Raw genomic sequence first — 18,072 nt, forward strand, 5'->3', positions numbered from 1 at the left:
CTTTTAGGAGTTTTATCTCTCGAAAACTATTTCTGTATAAGTTATTGGCCAAATAAATAGACACCCCTTGAAGTTGTCACCAATTTTCACTTAGATACTTTAACTAAGGTATTTACCCATTGCACACTTTAACCTCATCTAATGTGTGCCAATTAAACACAAGTTGCTGACATGACCCAATGGGCGTTTTACACATTTCTTAAGCGCGTGAAAGGCCGGGTGATTCCAGATTCGTTCATCAGCTCTTCCACACAATATCATACAATTCTCCCCAGTAATAAACATTACTAGTAAATAAAAGGTAACTAAGAAATGATATTTCAAAAAACATTCACGGATATCATGGAAAAGCTTATCACCATGCGAATATATCTCTTTTTAATTTCATTAACTTGAAGAATTTTTCAAATTGGAGGTTCTCTGATCAATTTTCAAAAGTAGCAGTGGCAAATGGGTCAAAATCTTTTTCTTGAATCGGGGAGTGAATGCTTGCTCGAACAATTTCTTTGGGGACTTTGGTAATTTTGGAGAATCAATGTGTTTTGTTTAGTGAAACTGTGGTGATGGTTTCAAAGGACTTAATCTTTCCATCAAAGAGCAAATCAGCTTCTCATAAATAAACTCTCTAATGTCCTCTAAAATCAAAAGCAGATTTGTCATTTTTAACTGGGTCAATATTGATCTCTTTCTCTTTAAGATTTCTTTCCGATTGGGTCGTTGTTGATTTTTCTCATGTATGAATTTTTTTCCAATTGAATCGCCATCTTCAATTGGGTCAGCTTCTGAATGGCTTGAAGGAGCACTCATGTAAGGAGTATAACCACGGCCAAAGTTGAACTCCGCCAGTCTAGAGTATATTATCATTTATATCTCCATTTATGCATAGTATATGTCCAATCTTTTTCTAATGGGTAAAGAAGAATAATATACACATGCAGATGACAGGAGAAAAGGAAAGAGGAAGACGAAAATGTGGGGATTTTATCAAGAATGAGTCTTTCCACGTGCCATTCACTCCTTCGTTCATTTACATCAGACATATCTGAACCTCGCGCTCTTTAATTGGAGCTGTCAAATTAGTGTTTAATTGAAACACTTTAGATAAGGTTGGAGTGTCTAATAGGAAAATGCTTTAGTTAAAGTGTCTATGTGAAAATTGGTGACAACTTTAAGGGGCTATCTATGTATTTGGCCTAAGTTATATGGCAGTATTTTCAAAAATTAAATAGTCATGTGTCTTTTTATTTTATAAGTGTCCTACCTATTTCCAAGTGGCTATGAATATCTACCATGTGGCATTTTGCATGAAGATATAAGACCAAATGGCTAAGCCAAAAACAAGTGGCAATCATCTTTCATGCAATTAAACACTTGACAATTTAAGAAGATCCTAGTATCTCTATAAATAGCCTTCTTGTTCATCCCTAAGAGATATCAACAAAAATTGGTCTTTGTTACACTTTTCTTAGCTAATCATTGCTTTCTTCTTTGGCTAATCATTACTATAATTATTATTCCCACTATTGACCAAATTATTATTTGTTGAAATTATTTCTTCCCTCCGGTTTATTCCAAAACTTGCTGGTATTATTTAATTTTGCTAATTCTTGTATCATCTAAATAAATAGAGATGGACTTGTTTAATCCTGGGGAAATATTTTATATTGTTGAAATAATTTTTTAGGACAGTGCCCAATACGACTCAAGCCAATTCGTGTATCTGCTTATAAATAATATTATTGCAGTATTATTATCATTATTTTCTGGTGTCATTTCCCTACAATCTAAGAAACTATGGCAAGTAAAACTACTTCGGAAATTTTTGATGGTGCTACCAATTTTGGTATTGTCTCTGCTGCTACTGTTCCAGTTGTCCTGCCAGATATCCATGGTGTTGAAAATACGTTATTGCATCCACAACTTTGGCAGACAATAATGTCAAAATACAGGTATGTAAATAGAAATGGTTACATATCCAATTCTAATATTAAAATCTTCAAGAAAAATGCACCTCAATGCAAGAGAAGAGTTGAGATAAATGACAATCTCGCTAAGTCAAAATTAAATTTGATTAAAGCGGATAATATAATTGTTGCGGTCATTTTTCAAATAAATAATGTGGCCAATGTAAAAAATTGGATGATAGACTCTGGTGCTACTAGGCACATTTGTGCAGACAAAAATGTCTTACACCCAAGTTGAAGAAGGAGAAGAAACTATTTAACTTGGTGACTCAAGAACAACTCGCGTTCCTGGGAAAGAAAAAATTCTTCTCAAACTCACATCTGGTAAAACTCTAGCATTGAGTGATGTATTGCATGTTCCTAATATACAAACCAATTTGATTTCTGTGGGATTATTAGGAAAAGTTGGAGTGAAGGTTTCTTTCGAGAATGATGAGGTCGTATTGACCAAAAATAATATTTTTGTGGGCAATGGATATTGTAACCATGATTTATTTGTGCTTAATATTTTTGATACTAGATATAAAAATGCATCTTCTTCTGCTTATATGGTTGAGTTAATTTCTTTGTGGCATGCTAGACTAGGACATGTTAATGTCGCGTATATAAAGAAAATGCAGTCACTAGGATTAATATCTGGTTTAGGCTCAAATAATATTGACAAGTGTGAAACATGTGTTGAAGCTAAAAGTACTAGAAAGACTTATTTTTCTGTAAATAGAGAAACTGAATTGTTATCTTTAATTCACATTGATTTAGATGATTTGAAGCAGACTATGACTAGAGGTGGTAAAAGATATTATGTGACTTTTATTGATGATTTTTCTAGATATACTAAGTTGTATTTGCTTAGAAATAAAGATGATACTTTTAATGATTTTATTTCTTATAAAACTAAGGTTGAAAATCAACTTAGTAGAAAAATCAAGAGAATTAGATCTGATAAAGGTGGAGAATATTTATCTTTGAATGAATTTTGTGAAAAGAATGGAATAATTCATGAAGTAACTCCGCTTTATTCACCTGAGTCCAATGGAGTAGCTGAAAGGAAAAATAGAACATTGAAAGAGATGATGAACTCTATGTTAGTTAGTTCTAATGCTCCTGATAATTTGTGGGGTGAAGCTATTTTATCTGCATGTCACTTACAAAATAGAATACCACATAGAAGAACTGACAAAATTCCGTATGAATTGTGGAGGGGTTATAAACCTAACTTGAAATATTTAAAAGTGTGGGGGTGCCTTGCTAAAGGTCTTTTGCCTGAACCTAAAAAGAGAAAAATAGGTTCTAAAATTGCTGATTGCATGCTTATTGGATATGCTGAACATAGTGTTGCATATAGATTTATTGTTTTAAAAAGTGATGTGCTTGATTGTAATATAATAATTGAGATAAAAAATGTTGAGTTCTTTGAATATATTTATTCATTGTTTGATAAAATTTTTCATACACCTGTTGAAACAAATAGTGAAATTACCTCTAATGAGGAACTAAGAAGGAGCAAAAGGCCTAGGAAAGAATATTTTTTTTATGGAAATGATTTTCAAACTTTTCTTGTCGATTATGAACCATCAAATTATTTTGAAGCTATATCTTCTTCAGATATATTGGAAAGAGGTAATAAAAGTTGAAATCGATTCTATTTTGAAAAATAATACATGGATTTTAACTAATTTACCTCCTGGTGCAAAGCCTATTGGTTGTAAATGAATTTCCAAAAAGAAATTTAATCCTGATGGATCTTTAGATAAATATAAAGCTCGGTTAGTAGCAAAAGAATTTTCTCAAAAATAAAATATAGATTATTTTGATACATTTGCACCAGTGACTAGAATTTCTTCTATTCGAGTTTTAATTGCCTTAGCTTCAATCCATAAGCTTTTTATCTACCAAATGGATGTGAATACTGCTTTTCTAAATGGTGATTTAGAAGAAGAAATTTATATGGTTCAACCTAAAGGTTGTGTCATTTCTGGACAAGAAAATAAAGTTTGTAAATTAATTAAATCTCTTTATGGCCTTATACAAGTTCCTAAGCAGTGGTATGAGAAATTTGAATAAGTCTTACTGAGAGACTATTTTTTTTTCCAGTGGAGGTGGATAAATGTGTTTATACTAAAGTTGTAGACAATGATTATGTGATAATATGTCTGTATGTTGATGACATGCTTATATTTGGTACAAGTTTATTGTGCAAAATACTAAATTATTTTTATCTGCTAATTTTGATATGAAAGATCTGGGTGAAGTAAATACAATATTGGGAGTTAAAGTTATAAGGAGTGAAGATAGAATTATGTTGTCACAAGAACATTATGTTGAGAGACTTCTTAAGAAGTTTAAATATTTTAATGTCACATCTGTGAGCACTCCTTTTAATGCTAACTCTCAGTTGAAAAAGAATAATGGTGACCCAATTGCTCAGTCTAAATATGCGCATATTATTGGGAGTCTGATACATTTAATGAATTTTACAAGGCCTGATATAGCCTATGTTGTGTGTAGACTGAGTAGATATACTCATAATCCCAACAGAGATCATTGGTCTGCATTAGATAGACTAATGAAATATTTGAGAGGAACCATGAATTATGGTATTCTATATAGTGGATTTCCTTCTACCTTAGAAGGGTACAATGATGCAAACTGGATCTCTAATTCAGATGAGACAAAATCCACTACTGGTTATGTATTCACCCTTGGTGGTGGTGCAATATCGTGGAAATTGGCTAAACAGACGATCATTGCTAGATCAACTATAGAATCAGAGTTTGTAGCTCTGGAGTTAGCTGGTTCTGAGGCGGAGTGGCTAAGAAACTTCTTAGCTAATATCCCTTTAATAAAGGATGTATTGCCTCATGTGTCTATGCATTGTGATTGTCAAGCGGCAATAGCTATTGCAAAGAATAAACCTTATAATTGTATACGTAGACAAATGAAATTGAGACATGATGTCATAAAACAGTTGTTGAGAGATGGAATAGTTTTCACTGACTATGTGAAGTTAGAGATAAATTTGGCCGATCCTATGACTAAACCTGTGGGAAGAAAATTAATTCATCAAACCTCAAAAGAGATGGGGTTAAGGCCGACATGTTGTCAATAGAGATGGTAACCCAACTTATGTGATTGGAGATCCCATGAAGTAAGTTCATATGGGTAATAACAAGTCGATATTGGCACTGAAGCACTAAAAGAGAGTGCTTGACTGCTACCAATTGAGAGGTTGAGTTATAACTCTTAATGAAGTTCATAGTCCGTATGGATGGTATATTTAAAAGCAGCATACACTTGATGAATTCACCTATATGAGAGTGGAGTGGGCTGCTCCTATGAGATTTTGGCCTAGTCTCTAGAGCTCTCATGAATAACCAGGCACGCGCATGGCCCATTGGGCGCAAAACCGCGTTGAACAGCAAAATTACCGGGGGTCAAAATGTGATTGATAAAATCTCTGACTTACAATAAGAATTATTGGTTTATAAAAATATTATATTTCACCAGTAATTCTGTGAGTTAAATTTTATTGGTCTAAGTTTGGTTTATAGTCCAGAATACACCAAACCTATATTTGGACCATGCAAATCCATCAAGTTGTTAATTCTTCCATTCTTTTATCTTTTTCCTATAAATTTTTGAAAATATGTGGGGATTGTGGCAGTATTTTCAAAAATTAAATAGCCATGTGTCCTTTTAGTGTCCTACCTATTTTCAAGAGGCTATAAATATCTACCATGTGACCTTTTGCATGAAGATATGAGGCCAAATGGCTAAGCCAAAAACAAGTGGCAATCATCTTTCGTGCAATTAAACACTTGGCAATTTAAGAAAACCCTAGTATCTCTATAAATAGCCTTCTTGTTCATCCCTAAGAGATATCAACAAAAATTGGTCTTTGTTACACTTTTCTTAGCTAATCATTGCTTTCTTCTTTGGCTAATCATTACTATAATTATTATTCCCACTATTGACCAAATCATTATTTGTTGAAATTATTTCTTCCCTCCAGTTTATTCCAAAACTTGCTGGTATTATTTAATTTTGCTGATTCCTGTATCCTCTAAATAAATAGAGATGAGCTTGTTTAATCCTAGGGAAACATTTCACGTTGCTGAAATAGTTTCTTAGGACAGTGCCTAGCACGACTCAAGCTAATTCGTATATCTGCTTACAAATAATATTATTCCAGTATTATTATCGTTATTTTCTGGTGTCATTTCCCTGCAAGTTATTCCATGTCTGATCGGGTATAATACTATTTCCAGCAACAAAATGAGCCGTAGACTCAATCTGGCAGTTTACATTCTTTTATAGCAACTGATTTGCTATCATTCAATTTCTCCTTTTGCTCTTTCTGCTATAGTGTATCAAAATATATAGTATAACTTTCAACAAAAAGAGAAAGGAATGAGTTCTTTTTATTCCTAATATAAAGTATTTGTTTACAGTATGATTCAGGTGCTTTGCCTTGTCCTTTAAGTAACAACCGTGTCTACACTGAGATGAATATTTGAGTGATGAGGGATGGATCCAAACGCAAATATCTCTTTCCTTTGTTGGCTCTTTCCCCAACCCATTGAGTCAATAAAAGCCAACTTCTTTTATCATTGGTGCAATAATCAATCTCACCCCATAGCTATTGAGATTTCATTAAAGTTACCTTCTTGAGCTCCAATAATCTGGACCACCTCCTATCAATTGAAGCAGCATTCTCTTTGCCCAAAGCTGCAATGAACCAATTAAATAATTAACGTATGTTATTATTGTAATAGAAATGCATTTCGTTTTTCCAATTTGATTTCCTATTTCACTTATCAATTGACCGACTCTGCTGTAACTATATTCGGTTTCTGAAAAATCAGAATTCAGATATTTTGAAACCATGTACAAATAATTTTTCTAACTCAAAACGATAGAATAAGGACATCTCAATATAGTGTTTCTTACGCTGCAATTTAGGTTGGGATTTTTCACATGATTCTGAACAAGTCTCCTGCAAAAATAAGCAATACCGATCATATCTTGCCATCTTCTAAAATTCTTTTCTTTATAAATAAAATGGAGTTATTTTATATATAGAAGAAAACTGGATACTTTCACAGCGGCAGCAAGGCTTATGGTATCTTGTATTAGAGAATCAAGGTCAGCTTCAAATCCTGGTTTCACATAGATAACCTGCAATGTGCCAAAAAGGATAAACTTTTAGGTTTCTTTATTGGACTCTCCAAAAATGCTATCATACCAATGTCGTATCCTCAAAATATGCATTATTTTTGGAGAATTCACCCGATAATATTTATGAAGAATCTGAGCAAACATAGAACCAGAGAAAGAGGCTTAATTTGTATTCTTACAGATGGATCATCCCAACCAAGCAGTGGAAGCTCATCGGTAGCTGATCCTTTTTGTCTGCTTGATGGTAAAACCCAAACTTTAAAGCTTGCATCAATCTGAGCAAAGAGGAACAAATTATCCAGATTTATGAAGGAAAACCCAGAAATCAAGCACAAGAATTTCGTTATTTGGAATTGGGAAAATGTTTAAGTACTATCTGAAATTGAGCCACTTAGTTGATCTAATAGAAAAAGTTTTTAATTTTTACCCCTAACCCTAACAGAGCTCCAACTTTAGTGTAACTTTGAAGTATACTCAAAATTGTGGAGTGAATTTGAACCTTTTTTTCTCCAAGAATCTGTACATGTGGATCCACCCATTCATGTTACAAGACAAGTATAAGACTAATGGTAAAAGATAGTGTAGGGACAAATTTGAACCTTTTCCTTTATTTTAAGAGGCTTAAAACTACCATTCTACTTAACAAATTTAAAAAATATTTTTGGTTTCAAAATATTAAAAGTTACGAATAAAAGCGTGACAGAAGTTTGGATGGTTGCTATGTTCGTTTCATTGTACTGTATCATTTTGATGTATATAATGTTTGGATAGATTGTATCGTTTGCCGTCTTTTCATGATATCATGCACCAACAATACGAATAATAAACTTACGATATTATAAGGAAAACGTAAGGTACAAAGTAATACTATTATATACTAAAAAGGTAGGTTAAGGATAAAATATGATTATTTAATAACAAAAAAGGCAACATGAGAGAAAAAATAAAGAAATGATGCGATCACGCCAAATCGGTCGTTCCATAAAGTGACACTTTTCGTCATTACGTAACGACAGATTTAAACGATACGATACAATAAAATTTAAGTAACAATCAAAACAAACATTGTATTTAAAGTAACAATACGATACAATATAACAGGTAACAATCATCCAAACAAGCTGTGAACGTACTCTCTCTGTTCCAGTTTATGTGAACATATTTTCTTTTTGGTCTGTTCTAAAAAGAATGACCCCTTCCTAAATTTGGAAATAATTTAACTTGAACTTTCAATTCTATCCTTAATGAGAAACTTTTATAACCACACAAATATTCTGATATATTTACCACCACAGGTTTCAAAACAATTATAGCCATACATATTTTGACTTGTTTAAAATCATAAATTCTAAATTTTTTTATTTTTTTAAAACTACGTGCCCAATCAAACAGACAGTAAGTTTTTAAATATTAGAAAGTACACTGTACAATAAATACCTCTCTGCAGTATGTGGAAGAGCAGTTGCTACATTTTCTAGTGAAAGATGTGATAACTCTTCCATCCACTGAGAGGCCAAAACCTGTGTGCTGCTCATGAATTAAAAGGTCTTGCATTCAGGATTTGCTCATCGTTATTTGCAAAATACAGAATTTCACTATTTGAACATTGGTGAAATATATAAAACTTGTTTGAGAAATATTTTAAGTGAAATAATGGATACTCACAAAACATTCAAATATTTTTTTTTTAAAGTGAAATACATGTTGAAACATAATTAAAAAAATTAATTCAAATGCTCCTTTTCAACTTATTAAACTTCGAACACTCCTTTTCTTCTTCGCTTTTAACCAAATATTATCCAACGGAAGTACTCTTTGAGTAATATCAGCAGCATAACAATGCTAATATTGGCAATAGAATGAAAATAATACTCCCTCCGTTCACTTTTACTTGTCATGTATACTAAAAATAGATTTTTATTTTTACTTGTCACTTTACGCATATCAAGAGAAGACAATTTTTTTTCTTCTATTTATTACTCATTTCAAATCATTTTCTCAAATCCAATAAAATATGCATCAATTAATATGGATATCATGATAAATTATGCACTTCATTTATTATTTCTTAACGAGCGTGAAAAGTCAAAATGTGCCAAGTAAAAGTGAACGGAGGGAATATTTGACTTATAGATACTGTCACTCTGCATAGAAATTTTATAGTACCAACTTATTTTACCTGCTGTAATAGATGGTCTTCCTTAACTTTGGGCTTACGAATTCCACCTTTTATGAATAACCCTACATTTATAATATGGATAACTTGATAGTGTAAAAACTATTTAAGTTGTCCGCATGTTTGGTTGACATAATCAAATGCACCACTCTATGGAATCCATTCATGTAAGAATTAATCACAGAATAAGAATGGCAAATTAAAGGAATAGCGATGAAACCTTGTGAATACAGAGATTAATGGAAACTTGAGTATCTTTATGGCCATCTTCAGCTAAATCTTCAAGTTGAAGATCTCGAAGAGAGAAAATGTAGTCACACTTCCATTCCCCATGCCATCTTCCATCAGAGGTAGAAATTGTCACCAAACGCTTAGAAGCCCTTTGACTTCTTTTTGTTATCTTCAAGATTTGGAAATAACCAAATTAAACAAGAAAATTAAGACCATGTAAAAAAACTTTACACTATCAAATCACTTTTAACAAATCATTTATCATTTTTTTGTAGGTTGTCGGTCCATATTGGTACGAAAAATTACAAATAACTACTTTTAATGAAGTGTATATGAAAGAGAGAATAAAAAATAGTAAGATGTTTTGTTGCTTCGTTACTACAAGAAGCAGGGGAGCTAGAGCACTAGGTGCGGATTAGAACGAACTCTTAACTTTTGCTAGGATACTATATTTATATTAGGAAATATATACAAATATTTAATTGTGAATCGGTAATTAAAATGAATTATAAATTTGATGGCAAGTTGAGAGATCATAAACTTAAAATCATAAAAAGAAAAAGAATTTACCAATGAGAAGTCATTTCCTTTTAATGAAGCTTTGGTGTTGTTTGGGGAAAAATAGAAGGGTTTAATAGGTTGTGCTTGGGATATAGCGTTTATGGAGCATCTTGATGATATCCAGCTCCCAGCTCTTGCCATATCCCTTCTTTTCACTCTCCTTATCCTCTATACTGCTTGACCTTCCAACAGGTTGGGTAGGCCAAATAGGTGGATATATTTATTCTTTCTTGTTTCTTATTTTTTTTCTTGGATTTTTAATTTTGGCAATTTGGATATTTCCTTTTATCTCAAAAGCTTCATTTGCATTTGACTCAAACAGTAGCGAAAACAAGAATTTTATTAAAGAGTGTTTAAATTTTAAAGAAATAAATAAATTTTATTTTCGATAATTAGGTGCACCTAGATTTAAATTAAGCAACATACTATTTAGCTAAATCAATTCTTTTTTTTTTTTTTGTCTCTAAGAAGAACGCGACTACTTCTGATTGGCCGGCATTTTCTTCTCGGTTAGATGCCTACCTTGTTTTTTTTTTTTTTTTTTTTTTTTTTTTTTTGCTAATAACCTACCTTGCTTTTGACATTAGAGGAAAAATTTCTCCGTTGAAATTTCAAACAAAATCATAACTCAAAAAAAAAAAACATAAAATAAAAAAGAGAACGAATACAGAGGTAGAGAAAGAATAAAAGTAGGAAAAAAGTACAAATGAAGCACAAGAGTCCGTAGTGGATACTCATGTTAGATAGAGAACATGCATTTTTATACCTGATTCAAGCAAAACCAATCAAAACTAAACACTAGATTTTAGCAAACTCATAACAATTTACGATCAAAGACACTAAGGGAATGGCATTATGCTAAAAATCCAGTGGAAACTAGTATCTAGTAATTAAAAGAGGCGGATCTAGAATTTAAACGTTTCGGGTGTCATAGCGCTTTGGACTTTGACTTGATCTCTTTTGAGTTTTGGTTCGGGTTATTCGCCTGTCTGGTTTATATAGACAAATCGATCAAAAAAAATAATTTAATAATTATGGTGAGCAAAACATAAAACTTCAATAATATAATTAATATCAACAAAATATTAGTATTATTCATTTATAATTGTCTTTGACGAAATTTCATATTCTAAAGTTATGATTTGATTAAAAGATGGAGAAATAGGACTAAAACTCGCCATAGATGCATATTTGGATACTCAAAGCAAAAATTTACTTAATATGCACTAGATTTTTTCTTTTCTTTTCAGAACACTATAAATTTTGAAATAGAAGCAAGAATTATAAAATTTAAAAAGTCAATAGGAACTCATTAGGAAAAAGAGAGTCAGAAACAATTGAAGAAAAGGATAGAAATCAAGAAACAAGGAAAAGAAGAAGCATAACAGAAAAAGAAAAGAAGAAAATAGGAGAACGATTATCCTGTAAGGAGGAACAGAATTGTTATTAAAAAATAGCGTTGTCAAGGCTCGATCCCAAGTCTAGAGGGCGAAACATTAAACCTTGGGCCAGTCGCAACAAGCAATCTTTTGGTACTTCGGGTGCCACTTTGAGTATTTATACCATTTTCTATATACTCATACATATTGTGCACAGGTAAAATCAGAGGCAAAGTTTTTTTCAATTTTCCAATAAGGAAACAAGATGGAAGCACGGTTCAACGCGACTATAAGCAAGGACGAAAGACCCCTCGTATCGGAATCCGGGAGGAGTGAACGATGTATCTGGATGGGTACAATAAAATAACGGACCCAGACTAAGTAAAGTTTCTAGACCACGGAAAACGCGGGGAACGATTATATATGACAAGTAGGGAGCCGTAATATTCGCCCTCAACCGGATATTACGGTGCGAATCCCGTCTGATATCAACTACGGATCGATATTTATCGGAGAAAGAAGATTTTTACCTTATTTAGACTTGTACTAGGACTGAAATTCCCTTACTATATGAAAGAGAAAGTTTTTTTTATTTTGACACACTGTTGACACGTAAATCAAAGCAATATAAAAGTTCTTTTTTGTCTTTCAGCTATTATTCAAAGTGTTCTTCAGTTATTCTCTCCTCTAATCGCAACCGAGCTTACATCGAGGGTCTGATCGAGGCCAAATTTCAGCGTTCATCTTAAGATCAAGCTTAATCATCATATCATAATTGGTTTGATTGTTCATTTTATCTTTAACTTAGTTACTTGCTGTTCTTAGATCATTCGTATCGAATTAAATCACATGTCCTTTAAACCACGTACAAATTTAATTGTTACTCATTTTTTGGGGTAAATAGTTTGACGCCCACCATGGGGATAAGGATAATAGTGTTGAGTTGATACGAATCTCCATAACACACCTTGTTTTACGCTTGTTCGTTGAAGTTTTGATTCCAGGTTAGACTAAGGATGTCAAATTTTCAGTCCGCTTACTTGAACGTTGACACCGAGTTAGACCATCACGGTGAGAACAATAACGTGATACCTATCAATGACTTGCCCCCTATTGATCCCAGTGGTGTCCCAGCTACCGACCCGGTGGATGCTAACTCACGGGTTTCCATCAACATCAATCTACCGACTGATCCCGAAAATAGCGTTTGGCGGGGACCCCGATCAGCGCCTCGAGAGGCACCCGAAGGTGAAGGTGATGGGGTGAGCCTGCGGTTGATTTTTGAAATGTTACACGCTCAGCAAGAGACGATAGTGCAGTTACAGAACCAGAGCTATGCCCCTAACAGGGTCGAGCCCGAGCAATCCCGGGAAAATACTCGGAGGGATGAACAAGTTGCCGTGGAACCGGGTAAATTCGGGCTCGGGGAAACTTCCGAGGTGATGAAGATGCTCGAAGAATTGACAAAACGGGTGGAGTCTAGCGAGAAAAAGATAGAGGCCAATGACAAGAAAGTGGAAACGTATAAGTCCAGGGTCGATCAGATCCCGGGAGCGCCGCTGATATTGAAGGGGCCGGATTCCAAAAAGTTCATTCAGAAGTCTTCCCCCCAAGCGCGGCACCGAAGAGGTTTTGAATGCCCAACATTCCCAGATATAATGGGACCACAGATCCAAATGAGCATGTAACCTCCTATACATTCACAATCAAAGGGAATGGCCTGGAAGGTGACGAAATTGAGTCGGTGTTGCTGAAAATATTTGGGAAAATCTTGTCCAAGGGAGCAATGATATGGTATCACAACTTGCCTCCAAATTCTATTGACTCGTTTTCTATGCTTGCATATGCTTTCATAAAGGCCCATGCCGGCACCATCAAGGTCGAGACGAGGAAGTCGGACCTTTTCAAGGTCAATCAGAGGGATAACGAGATGCTTAGGGAGTTCATGTCAAGGTTCTAGATGGAACGGATGGATCTACCCCCGATCGCGGATGATTGGGCCATTTAGGTATTTACTCAAGTGCTTAACCCCCGAAGTTCCGTGGCTTCTCAGCAGCTAAAGCAAAACTTGGTGGAGTACCCGGCGGTCACCTGGGTCGACGTCTACAACAAGTATCAATCGAAGATCAGAGTCGAGGACGACCAACTCTAGGCCTCTTCGGGGTCTATTTACCCCCATCAAAACCGATGACAGGTCTAAGAGAATCATCGATCAGGAGCCGAGGCTGGTCCGAGATTGATACCAGCCATACGACGTGGATCGGAGGAGTAAAGTATCCCAGCGCCACCCGACAAAGAACGATAAGAGAAATGATTAAGGACCGAGCAGTCGGGGCCTGTGAGCAAGAGTGGATTTGACAAGTCACTCGGGAGTAGGGAAGCACCGAGATTATCTAAGTATAATTTCAACGTGGATGCTGCAAATATAGTGTCAGCTCATCAGACGCATCAAAGATACTAAGTGGCCACGACCGTTGCAGTCTAATACTGCCCAGAGAGATCATAGCTTGGTGTGTAAATACTACGGTACTCATGGTCATAGGACCGAATATTGTCGATAGCTAAGAGAAGAAGTAGCTCGATTGTTCAACAATGGGCACCTTCGAGAATTCCTAAGCGAGCGAGCCAAAAACCACTTCAGAAATAGGGGCGCCAACAAACAAGTCGAACAAGAGGAGCCCCACAACCTAACCAACATGATCATTGGGAGAGTTGATGTCCCCCAAGGGCCAATGATAAAACTTACCAAAGTTTCTATCGCGAGAGAAAAATGCACTCGGGATTACGTCCCGGAAGGAGCCATCTCGTTCAGCAACGAAGATGACAAGGGCATCATACAGCCTCACAATGATGCACTAGCAATAGCCGTACTTATCAATAAATCTCGGGTTAAATGTGTGTTGAAGTCACGACCCCAATTTCCCTCCTTAGGATGTCGTGACGACACCTAGTCTCTAAGACTAGGTAAGCCTAACAAACATACGGAATAACTGAAATGATAATTTAAATCTCAAAAAAAATAAAATCAACAACTATATGAAATAAAATCTGTAACTCAACATGTACATCTCCCAAAATTCGGTGAAAATATAAGTCACAAGCTCTAGATACAGTACTGAACACTCCTATACATCACTGTCTATAAAGATGTAAAGAAATAAGAAAAGAACAGGGTAGAAGGGTACTCCGTGGCCTGCAGACGCGGGCAGGTGTACCTTGAAGTCTCCAAAGCAAGCAACTCAATGTGCTAATACCGAGGCTGATAGGATGTACCTGGATCTGCACAAAACATGTGCAGAAGCATAGTATGAGTACCCCACAACGGTACCGAGTAAGTGCCAAGCCTAACCTCGGTAGAGTATTGACGAGGTCAGGTCGAGGCCCTACTGGAGATAATAAGAAGCAAGACAGAAAATATAATAATATACTGAAATAAGAGGAGGAGGAGTTTGGGGTCCACAATGACCTACATGAAAGAGCGAGCTTCCTTGATGAATAAAGTCAATTCTTGATGCTCAAGTGTCACATTAGAACTATTCGTGCTTAAAAGTTTAACTTGTTGTCTTGTTGATAATTCATAAGTGTCGTGGGTAATTATTGTTCCCAATTGATGTGTGATTGATTCACCTTTGATTAGCTGGAATGGCTCTTAACTTGTGGAGGTGAGAATTACCTTATTTGCTTGAGGACAAGCAAAAACTTAAATTTGGGGGAGTTGATAAGTGGAAATTTTGACTACTTATTAGCGCCTTTTTGCTTTCGTTTTAGTCCAAAAGCGCTTAATTGTGTTCCCGAAAACTGATAAAATATGCTTAATTGCATGAATATTGGAAGATGAGCTCCAAAGATGAAATCCACTTCAAGAAGGAGTAATTTGAACTTAAGGACAAAAACAACACAAAAGCTTAAAGTGTGGTCCGCAGAATACCATCTACGGTCGCATGTCATAAAGCAATTCCATCAGAGAAGGTTGCAAGATGCGGACCGCACATGAAATTGTGCAATCGCAAAAACTAGGTAAAAGCCAAAGTTCAGAGAACCTGCATCTCAAGTTCAACAAGAGTGCGGACCGCACAATTATTGTGCGGCCACAGAAGAGCATGATGCGGCCACAACCACATTTGTACAGACCGCAAAAGAGCATGGTGCGACTGCAGACATATTTGTGCTGTCCTCAGAAAGAGAGAAGTGCGGCCGCAGTTCAGATTTATGCGGCTGCAGGTTTCCAATCCTATCAAGCTGAAGCAAAGTGCGGATCGCACATGGAATTGTGCGGCCGCAGAACCTCTGAAAGGGAATTTTTGTCCGAAAATTCCAGCACTGTATAAATTGGAGAGTTTCACTTTTTAAGGTTAAGTTTTTGACATCAGCTGCTACAGTAGACGGTTTCTTTTACTCTTTTTATTAGTTTTTGCTATTTTGAGTTTTTTGAATATTAATTTCATCATTTTAATTATCAATATGGGTTTAATTATCACTTCTTCTTCTTCTTCTTTTTCTTCCAATTTAAGCATGAGTAGTTATATTTTCACTAGAGTTGTGACCCAACCCTAGTGTGTAAACTTAATGGGTGTTTAATTTATTGCTTGTTTATGGTTGGGTGTTGATTATCTAGCCTAGTTCTTGCTTTTATGTGAAGAATTAATAGTTGCAAATATTATTTCATGCCTATTTGACTTGGTCTCTACTTGAGAAAAAGAGACTTAGTCTTGAAAAACTTGGCTAGCAAGAAATTGGGTCAATCGAGAGACTGATAAGCCCAATTAAAGGGTTGAACCTAGAGATAGTAAAACCCGACTTGAGCTTATTATCAACTGTTTTGTTCAATACCCATTTGGACTTGAGAAGGCCAAACTAGGCAAAACCACTCTCTGACTGATAGGCAGTGAGTGGGTACTTGAGTGTTGATAGCTATAATACACCCCGACCAAAAAAACAAGCTTTAAAGTTTACAACCCATTAGGCAAATACCTAGGTGAAGGTCATAGCCCTAGGCCTTTTATATCATTTGAAAAACAACCAAAAATAATTTCCTAGTTTCATTTTTTAAATCGCAATCGTAGTTTGATTTATATTTTCAAACAAAACCAATTATTGCGGAAGTGCAAATTTAGATATGCAAACTCACGTGCTAAGAGATATACTACTAACACCCATTCACATAGCTCCCTGCAGAATTCGACCCCGACTCTTGTTGGGTAATACTATTGCTTCGACCGTTTTCATATCCTCAAATAGAGGAGTAAAATTGGATGAGATCACTTCTGCGGAGAAAGGACCGCATCTGCGGCCAAGCCCCAGGCTGTCTCCCCAAGTTCCGCTTCTGCGAACGTAGCCTCCGCATTCGCGAGTCCGCTTCTGCGGACAATTGATCGCACCTGCGATCCTAGCTAGCCTAGAAAAAATCCGCTTCTGCGACCAGAGGCTCACATTTACGATCCCGCACATGCGGCCAATTCCTCCGCAGGTGCGAAGACACCAGAAACAACCCAACTTCAACAGATTTACACAAGTCTAAAGTGATTCGATATCGATACGAATCACACCCGGGGCCCCCAGGACCCCGTCCGAGTATACCAACTAGTTCCAAAACACCTAACGGGCCTACTTGAGGCCAAAACCCACATCAAAAAACATGAATTCAATGAATCGCAAGCCAAATTCAAGCTTAAGCAACTATGAACTTCCGAATTTTGGAACCGACGCTGGTACATACCAAAACAACTCTGATTGACACTAAATTTTGCACACAAGTCATAATTGACATTACAGACCTATTCCAACTTTCAAAATTGGAATCCGACCCTAATATCAAAAAGTTCACTCCCGGTCAAACTTCCCAAACTTCCACAAATTTCCAACTTTCGCCAATTAACGCCAAAATGACCTACGGACCTCCAAATCAACATCTGAACACGCTCCTAATACTCAAATCATCATACGGAGATATTGGAACCATCAAAACTCCATTCTGGAGTCATCTTCACCTAAGTCAAACTACGGCCAACTCCTACGACTTAAACTTTCAAGTTATGGATTATGTGTCCCATATCACTCCGAAACTCTCTCGAAACCAAAATCAAATACCTTGACGAGCCATGTAAGCACAATATAACATAGAGGAAGCATAAGTTAGGGAATCGGGGTTAAAATACTCAAAATGACTGGTCGGGTCGTTACATCCTTCCCCTCTTAAAACAAACGTTCGTCCTCGAACGAGTATAGAGACATACCTGAAATGGTGAAAGGATGAGGATAACGGCTACGCATATCATGCTCGGTCTCTGAAGTCGCATCTTCGACTGGTTGACCCCTCCACTGAACCTTCGCTGAAGCAATGCTCTTCGACCTCAACTTTCAAATCTGCCTATCTAAAATGGCCACCAACTACTCAACATAAGACAGATCCATGTCGAACTGGACTGAGCTGAAGTCTAGCACATGGGACGGATCGCTGTGATACTTTCAGAGCATAGAAACATGGAGCACTGGATGAACTACAGCTAGACTAGGTGGTAGCGCAAGTCTGTATGCCACATCTCCAACCCTCTCAAGAATCTCAAAAGGTCCGATATACCTAGGG

The 18,072-nt window shown here is 35.9% G+C and overlaps 1 protein-coding gene across 3 annotated transcripts; it reads right to left on the minus strand.

The window, feature by feature from the left end:
• Nucleotides 1–6,367: 6,367 nt before the first annotated feature.
• On the minus strand, nt 6,368–10,334 carry LOC107803123 (large ribosomal RNA subunit accumulation protein YCED homolog 2, chloroplastic). 3 transcript variants are annotated; one of them, XM_016626753.2, is made up of 7 exons: nt 10,120–10,334; nt 9,539–9,718; nt 8,580–8,669; nt 7,322–7,417; nt 7,062–7,142; nt 6,915–6,960; nt 6,368–6,692 (listed from the first exon to the last, which is right to left on the minus strand). In XM_016626753.2, the coding sequence occupies exons 1-7, from the start codon at nt 10,249–10,251 to the stop codon at nt 6,604–6,606; spliced, it is 714 nt and encodes a 237-aa protein (XP_016482239.1). In that variant the 5' UTR covers nt 10,252–10,334; the 3' UTR covers nt 6,368–6,603. The 3 variants fall into 3 exon arrangements, with proteins under 3 accessions (XP_016482239.1, XP_016482240.1, XP_075082706.1); XM_016626754.2 differs by lacking the exon at nt 8,580–8,669 and having other exon boundaries at nt 10,120–10,319; XM_075226605.1 differs by lacking the exon at nt 7,322–7,417 and having other exon boundaries at nt 10,120–10,319.
• Between the last annotated feature and the right edge of the window lie 7,738 nt (nt 10,335–18,072).

The sequence above is a fragment of the Nicotiana tabacum genome, chromosome 12 (genome assembly GCF_000715075.1).
Source record: "Nicotiana tabacum cultivar K326 chromosome 12, ASM71507v2, whole genome shotgun sequence".
NCBI classification, from domain to species: Eukaryota; Viridiplantae; Streptophyta; class Magnoliopsida; order Solanales; family Solanaceae; genus Nicotiana; species Nicotiana tabacum.